Genomic DNA, 18,170 nt, shown 5'->3' with positions numbered 1-18,170 from the left:
ACTTAGCCTATGCCATTTATGCATGGTTAGACTGAACAATTAGATTAAACACTTTTTTATGATACTGGGTATAGTTTATGACATATGAGGAGTAACCAACAATCATTCCACGGTCAAAATCACATTTTTTCCCCATTTGGTCTGAAAAACAGCTGAACCTCTTGACCATGTCTGCATGATTTTATGCATTTAGTTGCTGCCACATGATTGGCTGATTAAATATTTGCATTAACAAGCTATAATATATAGATACAGTGACACCAATAGAAACCTATGGGGAAAAATTCGCCACACAGGGCACCAGGAAATGCAATAGTTTCATTCACTGTCCTCGGTCACATGCACAATGAGAAAAACACAGATCAACCAATGAACAATGCTTGGGCAGTTGCCAAATGAGGGTGCAGAGATTTTACTGTACGTCAGAGCACTTCTTGGGAAATAAGAACAACTGTAAACTAGACTTCTGACCTTAGCATACTGTAGATTGAACATCAATATATGACCAGAAAATTGGCTTTTTGAGTGAAAATATATGTAACACTCTATCAATTGATGAAAATGACAGCTTGAAAGCTGGCCCCTTGGCCCACATGGCTGTTGTCAGTGAAGGCAGGAGAGTGGGGACGTTGCCTAACACATGCACAGTGTTCCCTCAACACATCCTCTGGGGCATGTCGAGGTCACACACGGCCAGCCTCGGTCAGGCTGCTTCACCAAGAAGGTCACCGGCCTGGGACTGCGGGAGGAACACCAAAGGAGAAAGAGATTCAAAAACATTTCTGTTTTTCTCTCTGATGCACTTTATCCCTCTGCCAGGCCTGCTGGAGGAGGGGGTGTAAAAGATGGCGCATGCTCCCTGGAGCCTGAGGGAGGCGTTGTTGCTCCGCTGGAGGGTGGTGGCAGAGGTGGGGAGGGTGGTGGTGGCAGAGAGGAGGGCAACGAGGCAAGGTGAGGGGAAAAGAGTGCAGACGAGGTGAGTGGCTGGGTGGCGGTAAAGCTCCCAGCATCCCGCGCTCAGTAATCTAATCAGCTGTTGCCACATACAGAGAAGCTCGGCTCCAGACGTCTGTGTCACGGCCGCTTGCAGGCAGGGGGACTGTGCTTCATTAGCTGAAGAATGCGGCTCTGCGCCCACTGCCTGCTGCCAGTGCCACGTCTGATCTCCCTGCGTTGGGGAGATTCGGTTCGCCTTCGCGTACGAAAATCCGCAGCTGCCAAGGTGTGAATTTTTACCTCGGGCCGCTCGCAACTACCACGTGGAACAGCTGCTTGAAACAAATGGAGTCAGTGTGTGATGTGCAAAACACTTTATTCATTCATGGGCTGAGCAATACCAGGGTGCCAGTTTCTCCTGTGTAGAATTTGTAGCAAAAACATGTGACCACAGGCCCCCAATAATCTAGTCTGTCACTGTGAATTTCTTTGAATTTACATCATTATCGGTGTGCCACCCTCGTTCTAGCACGACACTCCATCAGTCCTGCTGTTACCATCAATGGGAGAGATAACCTGGGATGGGAAGCCCAGAGTTTGAATAGAAAACCACAAGAGCAAATGCTGCTCCCTTGGAGATCTATCTGTGTATGGTAACACATTCCTGAAGCAAAACAAACACAAGACCCACAGACCCTCTGCCCACACACCCTCTCACATAGGCAAATTATTTTGTCAGTGTTCTTCAGTATCTGAAAAGATTTTTTATGGTTTGAACAGTTCCACTGGAGTCATTATAAAAATGTGTTATAATCTAGGCATGCAGTATCACTATCAACCTGCATTACAGAAGAATGTTTTCCAGATGCCAGAGAATCTTCTAGATGCTTGGTCATTGGCTGCTGGTGTGGTGGTCATGTGGGACTTCATTAACCCCTCTTCCGCCTTGCGTTTGTTGAGTGGTTGATTTGGGGGGACCTGTCAGTCAGGCAGCTGGCACACCTCCTAGACGTATGTCTGTACAGGCTGTTGTTTTCATGGGCACCACATCAGCTTGAAACTTCATGTTGCCCATGTCCACACTGAAAGAACAGAAGAAAATGCTGAAATCTCAAAGGGCTTTACAATGGGACGAGGGGTTGCATGACTCTCTATAATCACCAGTGTGTGGTACCCATCTGGGTGATGCACTGCACCCATAATGTGTCAGAACATTAACTACACTATACTTTGACTGAAGAGGATAGGATTTATTGTGTCAGTCCCACCAAGCTATGATTACATGGCCCGATTGCAACAGCCAGTCTGGGAATTTGTCCAGCACACTGGGAGCCTTGTCACTCCTTGCTCTATGCCATGGAATTGTTGGACTACACTGAGTCTGGATTTAACCTCTCATCAGAGACTTCATCTCTTGCCTTTGTCACTGCACTGGGACACCATTATTAAGAGAAAAAACATAATTTCAGTAGCATACTGGATGCTGTATTGGGTGCTCAAAGCCATCTCAAATTGCAGCCAAATACAAATACTACTTATGCCATAACTGGAAGACCAAATGTCTCACACCTTACCAAGGCTGAGACATCACGCTCTATCTTTGTGATTGTTTTCATACTGCCAGTTTCGCTGCATCAAACGCCAACAGAAATGGAATATGTTCAGCTTGAAGAAACTCCTTGACCTGATGCTTGTATAACACTCAATCATATCCCTGTTCCTTTCCATTCTTATCATCATGTGCCTTGCAGTATATTTGGATCAAGTTCACCCACAACAATAACAAAAAAATGACCTCGCAGAATTAGTTTTCCTATTTGGAGGGGTTGCTATGGTGACGGAGATGCAGACAGTTGTCCTGCAAAAGGAGAAGAAACGAAGACTCAGGTCTGTCTGGATTGAGCACAATTAAAAGGCGGGATTTTATAGAAATGAATGGCCAATGAGAACTATCCTGACACTGGGGAATTATGTGTTTTACACCTGTAACTGTAGAGTTTATTAAATATTGCTTTTAAAGCAAGAACTGTAGCTTAACCTTGGGTTATAGTAAATGGCTGTAGTTTATATTAAATTAATCCTAAATGTAATGTGCTGGATACACTGGCAAGGTGTCAAGCTATCTTATGAGGATCACAGTATAATTGTGACTATGTAGCTGTTCATAGGTTATGTGATTTTAGGATGGTAAGGGGAAAACTGCTGAATGTCTGAGCTGTGTTGACAGAACCATGCCCAGTAAGAGTCATTGTCCATATATTGGCCCATTATACATTATACATTCTCCATTTTTATTAATGGAGCCCACTCTATGTCACTGCATTCTGAACACCATTTGTTGGCTTAATTAGAGTCAGATTTCATGAACAGGCCAGTGAAAAGCAGCACACTCCCTAATACAAGAAAAACAAAGACATACTGGGTTATACAGTAAGATTTTCTCTGGTGCACTTAAAGCTAGGGTTATGACCCAGACCTGGTGTTTGTTTGAGGTAAGTGCCTGTGGACTAAAAAGGTCTGCACAGTGAACAAGCACATGGCATACATACAGCCAAGGTTTAAAAATATTTATGTATGCCAATATGAGATATGTTAATTATGACTGGAGACTGGTGGCGGCTGGTGGCCATTTACCTGGGTGGGGCACCACACACACACGTGCGTAAATTAAAAATTCTCCCCTTTTAAAAAAAGAAACTGCAGAGAAACCTGGCTGCCCCCACTGGCTATGCTGTGTCCAGCCAAACACAACTGTGCCATAATAATAATAATAATAATAATAATAATAATAATAATAATAGTAATAGGCGGCACGGATGGTGCAGCAAGGAGGTCCTGGGTTCGAATCCCCGTCGGCCGGGGCCTCTCTGTGCGGAGTTTGCATGTTCTCTCCGTGTCTGCGTGGGTTTCCTCCGGGTACTCCGGTTTCCTCCCACAGTCCAAAGACATGCACGTTAGGCTGATTGGAGAGTCTAAATTGCCCGTAGGTATGAGTGTGTGAGTGAATGGTGTGTGTGCCCTGCGATAGACTGGCGACCTGTCCAGGGTGTATTCCTGCCTTTCGCCCAATGTATGCTGGGATAGGCTCCAGCCGCCCGCGACCCTGATCAGGATAAGTGGGTTCAGATAATGGATGGATGGATGGATAATAATAATAATAATAATAATAATAATAATTATGCACGTTTAGGAATTCACCAGTGAGCTCACCCAGGTGCACAAAGGTAACAAAGGAGCCTAGATGGTTAGATTTGAAAAGATTCTTCAAGTACAATCTACTAAAACTGTTTTGACATTTGTGATTGGCATGCCAGAGAGGTGTTGTTTTATTTCCATGCATTTCCCCAGCATAGATCCTTGCAATCGAGAAAAAGAAGGATTTTTTAAAATAGTGCAAAAAAAACCACTAGATTATTTTTAGAATGGATGAATGGATATACATTCAGTGAGCACTTTATTAGGTGGACCTGTACACCAGCTTGTTAATTCAAATATTTAATCAGCCAATCATGTGGCAGATCATGCATATCATGCATAAAAGCATGCAGACATGGTCAAGAGGTTCAGCTGTTTTTCAGACCAAATTTCAGAATGAGGAAATGTAACTTTGACTGTGGAATGATTGTTGGTGCCAGACAGGGTGGGTTGAGTATCTCAGAAACGGCTGATCTCCTGGGTTTTTCATGCACAACTGTCTCTAGAGTTTGTAGAGAATGGTGTGAAAAAACATCCAGTGAGCAGTTGTTCTGTGGGAAGAAATGCGAGAGAGGTCAGAGGAGAATGGCCTGGACTGGTCAAAGCTGACAGGAAGGTGACAGTAATGCAAATAACCATGCAATACAACAGTGGTATGCAGAAGAGCATCTCTGAACACACAACACATCAAACCTCTGAGTGGATAGGCTACAGCAGCTGAAGAGTCAAAAATAAGTCTAACAAATACCCAGTAAAGTGCTCACTGAATGTAGACTATAGAATGGATGCATAGAATTTAAACGGGGTGTTTACAGTATGAGTGTGATCACATCTCAAATGGTTTGATTCATGAGATTGGGTTGTTTACCTCTGAGTTTTGACAAATCCATCTCCTTAAATTCCCTGGACAAGCTCATAACTCAATCTTTTGATAAGTCGCATTCGAGTGAAGGTTATCATATGAGTCAACAGGGACCTCCTGGGCTGCTGGAAGCTTCTTCTTCTTTGATCTCTTACAAATGTTGGAATCTTAAAGAGCATGTCCTGCTGGTTAGCTTGACTATTAACTCACTGGAGAAAGCACATTGGACAAAGCTTTTTGTTATGTTTTCATATCTGGCCTGACACTATTTGCCATATATAGTCATTATTTGACTGAATGTACTACAGTACATGCAATAGCATCTATTATAAGGCTTTCACGTTACTGTGGTTACTGCTTTCTGAGCTGAGAAATATGAAAACAGTCACAGACAAACAATAGACTCACTAAAATAAATTGTTTGGAACATTATTAAAATGAAAGTTGATGACTCAATAATTCTTGTCGTAATTCATAAACTCCTGATAGATCAGAAACACTCGACAGGAGGCAGACATGGATGTGTCAGTGACTACTGTCCACAGAATACTTCACAAAAAACTACAGGAGCTACACAGCAAGATCCAAACCACTAGTTTGCCCCAAATATTATGGCATCCTGAAATGGTGGGACTATGTATAATAAGTGTTGTAATTCCTACATGGTGAAGCCAAAAGTACAGAGCCAAATCTCCCAAGACTTATGGAGCTCACTGTACACATTTAAGAATAATTAGGGGGCCCCCTGGCGGTCACAGCCACTTATGGTTGGGATCTAAACTGTGAAAACTGACACCAGATCAGCATGGAAGTTTTAAAACAGGAGGCTATGACATTCACAATGAGAATAGAAGAGTGTAAAAGGAAATGGTTATACATTATTTTTAAATAGTATATGTTTAATCATTTTACTTTTTCCTAAACATTTAGCATTTTTGTTAATGTTTAGTGACTAACATTTAGAAGTCACATCTTTATGACTGACCAAGTTTTTAAAGACTGCTAAATGGCTTCAAATTCTCAGTTGGACATCACAAAGCAGTTAGGAAAAGATCCTAAATTGTAGAAGGCTGCTGGTGTAATCTGCATTTCAAGATTTTCAAGACCAAGAATAGGATGATGGGCAAGATTGAGGATGGTGATAAAAATTACCCCCAGACTATACTTGGATAAATTTGTTTGGACAGCATCATCCTGTGCCTTCAAAGCTGCCCAGCCCAGAAGAGATCATCAATGGTCCATTTTTTTCATCACTGGTTTGATACTCTGCCATGGTATATGGGGGCAGCGCGTGTAGTTTGTTATTGATCCAAAACGCATCATCTGCATCACTGTTAATAAATGACAACAGCTGTTGTTGAAACCGTCTAAGGACCCAAGTCTCTCATCCTCAGTACTTAAATCACCTGGTGACCTGGAGCTTACATCAATCACTGCTGATGACTTATCAGTTTGACAAAGCTTAGTCCTGCAATGAATTAGGGCTGTTTTTTTGTGCAGCAGTTTTTCCCTATTTAAATTTTTTATTAAATTTTCACCATTTTATTTTGAAGTGTTTCACTTAATTATATTGCTTTTCTTATGTCTTTGCCACTGTGCCCTGCCCCTCCCTCCCATCCTGCATCATCCCACACCCAGCCTGATTATATATGTGCCCAACATGGATGCACATAATGCACCATCACACACTCTTCTATGTCTTGAATGTACAGGAAGCACTACCTTATCTGGCACGACAAAGGGAATGACTTGGCTTGCATACTAAAAATGTAAGAGGATGGGTTTCCTTTGATATATTTTATGACCTAGACAAAGTGGCGACAACCAGGCGACATGTAATCCTTAGCATTTGTTCCCTGGCAGTCTTTTGACCAAGGCTTAATGGCTGCCACAGGGGAGTCATGGTGATGCTCAACAGGTAGAATAGGTGTAATCAATGCTTAACAAATAAATCTTCATTGTAAGAAACAGAATATTGTGTCTGCAAGAGACAGCAGACAAATAAACAGAAAACAGTCAAGCATTTCCATTCAAAATTATTTTATTAAGAAAATTGCTGGGATGCCATACGGGCCCAAAAAACATTGATTTATCATTGCAAATACATTGTCAGTGGATGAGGCTATGCCTCACAACACAGTCCTGTCAAGGAACACTCTACCCTCAGGTGTTTTAAAAAAACTCCTTCAGGCCATTTCTTGTTGCTATGGCAGCTTGTGCCCTGACACCAGACCGTCTTCCTGGGTCTACCCAACTGACAGTCTCCTCCACTCTCCAGGCTGGAAATCCCCATGTTGCAGTCATGGTGTCTGGGAGGTAAGGTGTCACATACTTTGACGTCTGCCCAAAAACTTCATCAGTGGAAATCAGGTAATTGTGCATTGCCACACAGGGCTTGACCATTTCTATGGCCTTGTCTGGCAAGCTCTCAAAGAGATGCCAGAGAATTCATAAACTTTCTGGCTTAATTCCAAAGGAGCTTTTGATGATCCTTTGTGCCAGACAATGGCAGGTAGATGTAGATCCTCTAGCCATCTGGGAGATGGTCACCTGTGAAGATATACTGTAGCAGACTAGGCCAGGGACATCCCTGAATTATTGTTGTGGTGAATAAAATTTGTATTATCATGTCACTTAACTTTTAATGACAAACTAAGATCTTATACCTGACTTTTACATACCTGTATATGGATGTATCAGGTTCCTAAGGGAAAATATAGCATCACCAACAGAGGAATGAGGTCCTGATTCCAGGTAGGGTTGTGGGTGGAGGCAAATCCAGCTTCCCTGCATTAAGGGCTTTCCAAAAGTTGCTCTCCTGGCAAACACCTCCGCCCCTTTCATGGCCATAGGCCCACCACATTGACCATCATAAGGATATCAAGGAACACAGACCACCAAAAGGACAATGCTGTGAGTTCCTTTGTAGTTGAAACAATGCTGGTGCTCTGATCAACAATTTGCCAAATTTGGCCTCAACACAGCTGGTGAAATTCCACAGGAATCTTGGACTATGTCTACCATTGCGCCCTTTTGTGCCTGGCCACACATTTGTCTTCGGCAACACTCCGTTGCATGCTTCCACATGCCAACACGCAAGGAGACAGAGCCAGTCTTTCCTCTGTGGGGATGCGACTGGTGCATTTTGGTGTGGTTCATGAATGGTGCAATTCATCTCAACAGGTTGTCAAAACCCTCGGAACACAAACTAAGAAAATAAGTGCTCCTCCTCCATGCTCTACCTCTGTTTTGTGCAAAGATCATACTGTCTGTCCTGTCTCCTCGTCTTTCGTTTTTGCAGCGCTAAACTAAAGCAACCTAGCAACTTAGAAATCACCATCTGTCAAGAGTTCTGACTTCTGAGTTTCCCATGGTCATCAAAACCATTGAATCTGTGCCCCACCTCCCAATGCTGCGGAGTGCCTCTAAACAAACAGTTTGAAGCCGTAATGAGTATATACATGTTTGTATGTGGCCATGTTTTTAGCTATGGTTTCAGTATGGTAAAATTACAGTTAAAAAGTACACGTCATTTCTTAGATGCGGACTCGATGTTTGGTACTAGGAGATATATTTGTTTCGGGTTATGTTCATGGCTAGTGATGAGGACTGCTGTCTTGTCAGAGTTTAGTTGTAAAACGTTCTGTCACGTCCAGTCTTTAACCTCAGCAGTGCAGCAAACTTATTCATATCATTTGGCTTCACAGGAAGGTGTAGCTGGGTATCATCTGCATAAGGCACTGATCTCTCTTCATATGACCATTAGGTTTGACTAGTAGCTGGGTTTTGTCCTGTACCTGTAAATACAGACAGGGCCATCCAGGAGATTTGCAAGGCCCTGCGTGAAGTTGGCAGCACGAGGCCAATATCATGAATGTGTTACATACAGTAAGCATACACTTATTTTTTTTCCAAAAAGGTTAGGTTTGATATATTGCACAATATTAACACATTGGACATTGTTGATTGTCTCTAGGTAGCCTTCTTTCTCCAAAATACCCCACCACTGAATTATCTTGTAAGAAAATGAAATACTCAATGCACTTTGTGTTCCACCCTCAAAGCAAACGTTGCCACTTTGTTTGGGGGTGTAGCTTTATTTAAAATGAAACTCTGGGATTTGGCATTTGAAAATGAACTGTTGTTGACACCTGCCACAGCATCCCTATTGGACAACAAACTTTGATTAGGCACTTTAAAGCCATCTCTAAGGCTCTGGGACCCCACCAAACCACAGTGAGAGCCAATATCCAGGAAGTCAAAAAAGATCCAAGAAGAACTACAAAGAACTGCACACCTCTCTACAGGTCTTTCTAGCCTCAGCTGACGTCAGTATTCATGGCTCCACAATAAGAGAAACTAGGCAACGATTTTACTCATGGGAGAGTAGCAAGGCGGAAGCCACTGGCAAGGTGAAAACCACTGCTAACCAGGAGCAACATCAATGCTGTCTCACTTCGGAAAAAAACACTTGGATCTTTTGGGATAGTGTTCTGGAGACAGATGAGTCAATAGTGGTTGAAACTGGTTCCATTATGTCTGGTGTAAAGCAACAATATTTAACAGTAAGAGCAACACATCAATAGTCAAACACAGAGGTAGTAGTATGATAGTATGGGTATGCTTTGCAGCCTTGGGACGTGGACGACTTGTCATTATTGAAGGAACCATGAATTCTGTTCTGTACCAGAAAATTTGTATGGAGGATGTCTGGTAATCTGTCCATGAGCTGAAGCTGAGGGGTGATTGGGTTATGTAGCAAGACAATCATCCAAAACCAAACCAGAGCAAATCCACATCTGAATGGCTGAAACAATGTAAAAGTTTTGGGGTGGCCTATTAGCAATTAGCAGTTAATTCTCAAAAATAAACTATAAAGGAATAAAACATCTGTCCTCCTGGATAGCTCAGTAGAGTGTTTTGGTGGATGCGTTTTCTTGTGCCTAATAAACCAGCACCGATATTAATTCAACACCCTTCAATTTACCCTGAAGAAATTTGACTCACAAAACGGAAGGATTTCTTAAGACAGTGGCCCCCAGGTCCAGGTCTAGCTTCTATAACTGCGGTTCGCTGATATAGGCCTATACCATCTTCATATAACTTGACATCTCTCGGCTCTGACCATTGACGGCAAGCTCACTTTAGCAAACCGGAAAATGGGCAAAAATACGTTCTATTCAGCACCCTTATCATTGCTAATGCTTCACGAAAGTTTTTGCATTGAATGTAACCTTATTCGCTTAAAAGCAGCTGGGAAGACCCTGAGTGGCTGAAAACCCGAAGCATATGGGGACCTATGGGGGAAACATGAGCACTTGATTAGAAATGTTAATTGTCTACATCTAACTATCTACATTGCCTACATTGTTCTCTGTTCAAACGTTTCTGGACTCATTTTAAAGTGTGGTCCCCAATATAAATTCAACAATGTGGGGATGTACGCGGACACGCACCTTTCTCTTTGATATTTAAACTGCATAAATGGTAATTTAATGTCACCTGGATTTTAGATCTTTCTGAAGTTAACTGAAGTTATCTATAAAGCGAATTGATCACGTTTCCAAACTGCGTTTACGGGTCTGCGTTATAGCACACATAGACATAATGCGATGCGCTCAGGTTATTTTTGGATGTTATTATAATAAATAGGAAATCTTATAATCAAGTGTAAAGAAAGTGAGTTAATAGCATGATTAAGTTAATTTGCGTGACAGACAATCAGTCATCAGGATTTTATGTGGACATTACCTGAGATAATGTACAGCCCAGCAGGGGAAACTTTGCGCAACTTTGAAAAAATACCACCTTAAGTGGTAGGCTGCTGCAGGTGCACAAAAATGCGTTCCATGGGTAAGGGGTATGACTGGGAAACTCGAATGTGTTTAACAAAAGAATGGAATCAGTGCATAAGTAGTTTTTATTATAAAAATTATGTTTTAAAAAAGTATGCATAATTTACAAAACAAAACATTTGCTAAGTTGATCCTTGAGAAAATCGCTCATCACCGAGTGCTCTAGTATCAAATTACATCAGTATCGGTTTTCTGGTTGTGAACCTTTTAAAAACCGAACTTCACAGCGAAACTAGAGTAAACAGTAATAGCCATGTTAACATTTAAACATTTTCTCTCACATTCATACGCAGTCACACTTTGTGGAACATGACATAAAATAAAACAACAGTACTGTATTTCAACACATATTTACAAATGTACGGTTGATAACTAACGGGTACCACGAGTTAGTTATTAGGCTATGACTAAGGCGAAAACAAACGAACACAGACAGAACAAGCAATTCATCATGCGTTTTACATCACCACACAGTAAACGACGTAATCCATCACTGGATGTAAAACATTTCAGTGATAATGATACTTAAAAGCCACAACACATGAAGTTGTAGCGCGTTAACATTGTAATAGCAGCTTTCAAGCATGTGTTTATTTTTCTGTGGATTTAGTGAATACCATGAGATTATCGTAATGTTGTTACACATGAATCACCACCGTTCTGGAATTGTCAACACTGTTCCTGTATTGATCAAGCCAATTCCTCAGTTCAGAGATGCTGTATCCCTCCGGTCCCCTGCCTCCCTGATAGACAACCTTTCCGTCTAGAAGTATATAAAGTCTATCGAAATATGCTCCGTAAGCAACGTTCGACGAATTGTTCATGCTATCCGCAACTACAAGGCAACCGGGGACCTCAAGGTTCATCAACTGTGCTGCTTTCAGTCTGTCCTCCAGACATCGATGTTTAGGGATTTGGTAAGGAGCGTCAGAGCTCATCCAACCGTCTGACGGATGCGCTTCCTCAATATATACAAGAAGAGAGTCTGCTATATCAGTGTATTGGCTGACAAGCCGCTGGAACGCCTTTAGGCGTGTCATAAACGGCGGTCAGGTGCAACTACCAAAGTTTAAGATGAGCGGTCTCTTCCCTTTTATGTGGTCAAGAATCCGGCATTTTCTCTTATCCCCGAGCTGCACAACTTCAGTGTTGGGTGCTGCATATCCAGGATGTGCGGATTTAAAGAAGTCCAATTTATGCCCATGCCAGACCGCTTTCAGCGACTCCCAGCTGAACATTCTGTTCGAATCGGAGACGCACAGTGGGGGATCGTCTGGACTCCCCTCTTGCTCTCTCATCTTCAGTAGCACTTTCTTCCGTATGCATAGAAAATCAAGCAACCATAGCATGAGTGCTGCCATGAGAAAACGAGGCAGCAGGATTAAACAGACAACTGCATTTTTCAGCGCCTTGACAGCCACTCCGATAGATTGTTGCATCTCTGACACTATCTTATGGGCCGACTGGACTGAAACTAAATTCTCCTCCTTCTGAACTGCTCTGATCCACTGTGTTAAAGTTGCCTTTTTATAGGACTCGTCAAGGATTTGAATGAAAAATACCCCGCCTCCAAAGCCAGGACGCCTCCTCCCATGGTGGGGATTACCTTCCATCAACTCCCGTTCCTGTGATATGATGTGGGGGTGGTGAGCGGGGGGAGCGAGAAAGAGACAGAGGACAGACGACGACGAAGGGGAAGACTTCAAACTTTTCGCGTCTGTAATGTACAGCTGGAGGGGGAGGGTAGACCAGTATTGCAACACCCTCCCTCTTCCGTTACCAAAGCTGATACAGTGTCAGTATCTCAGTGCGTTTCAGCGATGTATAGCCTACTATCATGTACATCTACACCTATAACTCACAAAATGCGCAGTTATTAGTCGCCTTCTTTCACTTACATTGTAACGAACAAATAGCACATTGGTATTATATGCTGTCCCGCTGTCGGGCTATTAAAATATACGCAGACAAGTAGACTCGCCTAATGAACAGGTGCCGAAAATGCCATAATTCCAGACCGTTGAATATGTATTGAAAAAGTCATATGCGCAATGCTAAACGGATTGAACGTTTTGAATAGAAATAGATTACCTTATTAAGTTTATTCTGTTGTCTCGCGTGCTATATTCGAAAAACATGCAAGATGTTACAACGATACGAACAGCTACTTTCGCAGATTCAATGCCAGTCATCGTTATAAGTTCACTTAGCTCATCCTTGCCTTTATTCGTCTCTTTATTTTAACCAGTTCGCTTGAATTGCATTATGTGTCGTAAGTGCAATGATGAACTTTAACGATGTAAAATATTTTTAACAAATTATTTTGCGCATATATCTGCTAATATTTTGTAGATAATTCTTAATAAGAATTGTCAAATAAATGCAGGTAATACAAATGCTACATAACGTCTGTTATTGACGCAGGCTACATCACAATTTGTTTTATACAAGCCCTATTTTCAAATGCTGTGACATATCTTTTTGGTGCTTAAAAGTCGCCACCGTTTATTTTTTGGCATTCAAATGCAGGTTCCGTAGAATAAATCGGCCCATCAAATAAAAATAATTCCCACTAGACGGCGCTCGAGCCTGCAAGAATTAGTTCCTTCAGCGCCCTGTCATCTCAGCGTTCTTTTTGGGGTGCACACACAGCACGTAATGTATCATCCTGTTGGAGCAGGTCTGGGATGAACTCCTTTTAAGTTAATACATAATAATATGCTTCAATTCGTTTCAGGAGGTAGCCGTGCGTGATTTTAGCACGCCTTTGAAGTGTTTACAACTGTTATGAGTCGTATTATTTTTTAGAATTTAACTGCAAAGTTAGATCCAATTTCTCGCAATTAAAGCCTATGCATGTAATCTCCCGTTAGCCTATAGCTCACGTTCATATGTTGCACAATTAATGTAGTGGGAGTCATCATGTAGACTAGACAGAATTCGAATGTCCACATGAAATAAAACAAAATAAAAATGTTCTTACAACAAATTAGTATGGACGATATGCTTCACACGACATCCACCAAGTGTGTAGAGCTTTTGATTTGTGATGTCATGTACAGACAATCTAAACATCTGGAATTTAAGACGCTGACCTAACTTAAGCCAAGCTATTTTTCATAATTAATTACAAAGTCAATCAGACACCAGATGTCGTCATTATGGGAAAGTTTTTAATTATAGACCATCATGATGTTTGAATAGGCTTACATTATAAGAACGTAATTGCAGGTAGGCAACGAATATTTATTTAGGCTATCAATGGCTTCTAATATAGGCCTAGACGCCAAAAACGCTTCAATAAAAGGCAATACAAAAAAAGTTAAGAAAGCTATAACAAGGCAGGTATAGGCTACTGGGAAATTGAACGAAAACAGGTGAAAGCATGCAATTAAAGTACCACGAATGAAATAAGAATAAGAAAACAATGATAGAAAATACAAATAACGTTTTAAAGAGTTGAGTGAGTCTAAATGAAATAAATCTGAGATCCTAATACTTTCAGGTAAATAATTCCATGGTCTGGACAGCTGCATCACCTTTTGCCCATAGGGTGTATGCAGAAATGTACTCAGGGGCTAGACAGTTTAGTGCTTTGAAAATAATCAATTAAATCTAAAAAGTATAAAACCAGCCGGTACCGGTGTAAGAAGACTAAGACTGGAGAAATATTAGTCATCGTATTTGTTGTAATTAGTAGTCATAGGCCTATACACAACATTATATACAAGACATTGTAGCATTTTAAAGGGCCAACATTCCGTGTAAAAATATTTATTTTACAATTTCCGTTATTCTTATGTTATTACTGTAGACAAATGAATAGCTGAAAAAGTCTCGGGAGAAATTCAGCCGATTTAATTAATTAATGAAATCGGGGACGTCTTATGGGTACGAAGGGTAATTTTTACATTAGCATTGAAATTTCACTTCAATACAATAGGTATAAGCTTAAAATAGCATAATGTATATGTATATGTGTAAGTATGTATATAGGCTATACTGTATATGTAACACAATAGCCATTTGATTAACACAAATTAGGCAACTGTACAACTACTGTTTGCTTTGCAGTTGCGAATTCACTAATTATCCTCAGAAACTAGCCATAACAAATACATTTGACAGCAGTGCGTGACGACATCCTGCTATCGTTGTGGTAGTTCATATATACAATACATGTATGTGTGGATGGTAAATGTTTCAAGGAAAAATAAATAAATGGAAAATAAATACAAAAATAGATCAGCAAGTCTAAGGTTCAAGTCAATTCCAGTGCGACGCTCAGTTATAATCATAGTAGGTAATCAAAGGTAATCCTATGGCTATTACCGTCAGCAAAACAATAAGGCAAAATTATTTGACAGTTTAAAATGCAGTTGCATATGTTCTGAATAGGCATTACATTTGGTACAACTTTAGTGAAATTTATTTTAGATATATATATATATATATATATAAAAGTAAGGTTCGTTTATTCACTCAAGTGAATTATATGTTGAATCATCTTCTGTGGTGTGGAACTAGCCTACAATAATATTACTGGAAATACTATTCCACGGTGGAATAGGCGGGTAGCGGTAAAAAAAACAAAAACAAAAAAAACAAAAAAAAAAACAGGACATACCATTCCAAAGTCATTGTATATTACAAAAAAATAATATATATATATATATATATATATATATATATATATATATATATATATATATATATATATATATATATAAGCAGCATATATATGGAGATTTACAGTTGATGAACCCAATTATTTAAATAATTGTATTTAAACTATTTCGATAAATAATCAATTTAATTGTTTTACTCAATGGAGAAAACGTTTCTTCGTTGATCAGGGTGAGTGACCAGCCCAAATTCGAAAAACATCAACCCCTATACCACGATATGTGGTCCGTATATTTGTGAACAATTCTTGAACACATTTAAACACATGGTTTGTCTTATTGATACGACCACTAATATATTGTAATTTATATGCTTGCCAAGTTTTTGGCAATCATTTCTGCATAACTAGAGACATTGTGTCCATTGTAAACTAGATGACACCGTCTGCCAAACTTGACGTGATGACACTTACTGCACTTCAGCCCGTGTGTTCCAAACGTATTTACTTACCTTTACCTTTATGAGGCGCCAGCTACTCTTCAGTTTCGCATTTCAGACGTTTTTGAAAAACAACGGGACAGGCAGTAGTATCAAACATTAGAAAGGCGACAAAACAGAACTGTTCAATCATTTCACCAATTAAGGTGAAATGATAAAAAAACTGTGAAATACAATTAGCTTAGGCTACTAAAGTAGGAAAATTTGTTTTGAGTAGCCTACTGTTTTATTGTGCACACACACTTATGCGTGTATTGAAAGCGAAAAAACAGAGATACATAATATATAAGCCATACATTAAATTAGACTTCAAATATATTTACAAGTAACACTTCATGAATCCTATGCTTTAGCTATATTAAAAAGAAGTATTCTTTATGTGAAAATGTGTATCCTACGCAGGCTACTGTTGAATATTGGCCTGTCATAAATGGCACACATCAGACTGTTAAATATTAATTAGTCTGCATTTGTATTGATGGGTTATGGAAGAATACATTAATTAAAACTGATTTAGTTTATTTAAGCCCAAATCATGTAGCCAACAAAATTCATAATTTCCCCAAAACTAAACCTATTCAGCAAGTTTGCTTTTGACGTGTGTTTCCGTAGGATGAACAACACCATTCCAAACGTAAAAATGCGTTTACCAACGGTAAATTATATTTGTGGACAAAGGAGGCTACTACACATATTTTCCCTCAGGTAAGCTAACGATTTTCAGGAGATTTCTATTAAAAAAGAAAAGAAAACACACATTTGCCAATTTGGTCAAGCTGATTTTAAACTTTTGAACAACGACAGAATTCATCCAGAACGTTACAATTAGCCGTTGTGCTTCACCCCCACAGTAACACAGCTATTTCTGCAGTGTAGTCGGGCCTCACACTCCTCGTGTGGACGTGTTTCTATAATTTTTTTGTTGTCGCAATACGCTCAAAATTAGAGGCGATAAATAACTTTGCTCATTATAATGCCTTGCCTTTTTTAAATGGGGAGGTAAGATGTTTCCAAATTTGCTCTTCTTGAAAATGGGTGGGAAATTACCGCGTGTTATTGGTGTTCTGTAATCTGATTATATCAAAAGAGAGCTGTAGGCTACTATGGCACGCCATTGGGGGCGTAATATATATAATAAAACTTTGCAAATAAAAACAGACATGAGACCTTGTTATTTTACCATTTATTAGTCAGATCAGATATAATAAAAAATAAAAAACTGTTTTACAATCACAATATGCTTCACACAAGATTAAGCCTATGGCAACAGTGTCAGGAAAAACTTCCTTGGGCAGATTGGAAGACACCTGGGTGTGGGTTTTAATGACCAACACGGTCAATCAGTCAATGTTCACGTTAATTAGTGGCAGCTAGATGGCAGTCCTGAGGTGGTGGCTGGGCAGTGACAGAAGGGGGGGAGGGGGAGATGGGGGGGCGAGGGGGGCTGCAGGTAGAAGCCTATATTTTATTAGGTCCCATCATCATAGTTCATAATTCATTTTGTTGTCTGAAAAGTCTCTGGTGCATATAAGGCTCAAGCAAGCAATTGTTTGGTCCCAAAGCGGATCATTATATGTCATCAATAACCAGTCGAAGTAGGCTAGTATACACCTGCTTAACCTCATTTTGACAAGTTATGGCTGCTCATGCTGGTACAAGGGGAATCAATGGACCTCCACTTGTGACACTCCAATTTGTAAAAAAAAACCTTAGCCAGTCTTGTCTAGTGGTAATTCATGATAAACATTGTTTCTCAAGATGACTATCAAAACTGCAGTTAATTTGCAATAATTTGCTTGGCAAAAAAAAAAGCTTTCCAGATAGCCCAGCTAGCGAGCTTGCCTGGTCAGTTAACTAGCTTTCTAGTCAATCCTGATTATCCAGTCATCTAGCTATATGACCTTTTCAATGATATGCAGTGTGTCATGTCAAGAAAAGTCATATTGCACAGACTTTGAGCCCTCAATGAGTTTGTAACAGAGTATTTATCATTTGATTGTAGACTATGGCAAAAGACACAATGAATTACTGTGAACTTTAAGTCATTTGGTACAATAATTATCATACACAATGTTACAATTTTATGGCTACCTTCCTTGGCTACCTTCACGAAACAGTTATTCTAGCATACACATGGCCATAGTCCTGTCCTAATATACACTACATATCTTTTAATGTTCAAAATAATAATCTAATTT

At 40.2% G+C, this 18,170-nt stretch overlaps 1 protein-coding gene and 1 long non-coding RNA gene across 2 annotated transcripts in view; both read right to left on the bottom strand.

The window, feature by feature from the left end:
* Positions 1–1,295: 1,295 nt before the first annotated feature.
* The window catches only part of LOC133136299 (uncharacterized), a 38,018-nt gene continuing 21,143 nt past the window's right edge, over positions 1,296–18,170 (bottom strand). Inside the window, exon 2 of the long non-coding RNA XR_009709505.1 lies at positions 1,296–2,018. This is a non-coding gene — a long non-coding RNA (uncharacterized LOC133136299). The remainder of the gene's footprint in view (positions 2,019–18,170) is intronic.
* dio3a (iodothyronine deiodinase 3a) lies at positions 10,896–12,368 on the bottom strand. Its single transcript, XM_061255142.1, has one exon. The coding sequence runs from the start codon at positions 12,285–12,287 to the stop codon at positions 11,487–11,489; it is 801 nt and encodes a 266-aa protein (XP_061111126.1). The 5' UTR covers positions 12,288–12,368; the 3' UTR covers positions 10,896–11,486.

This window comes from Conger conger, chromosome 1 (genome assembly GCF_963514075.1).
Source record: "Conger conger chromosome 1, fConCon1.1, whole genome shotgun sequence".
Classification (NCBI taxonomy): Eukaryota; Metazoa; Chordata; class Actinopteri; order Anguilliformes; family Congridae; genus Conger; species Conger conger.
The sequence above is the reverse complement of the archived record's forward strand: the minus strand, read 5'-3'. Positions and strand labels throughout refer to the sequence as shown.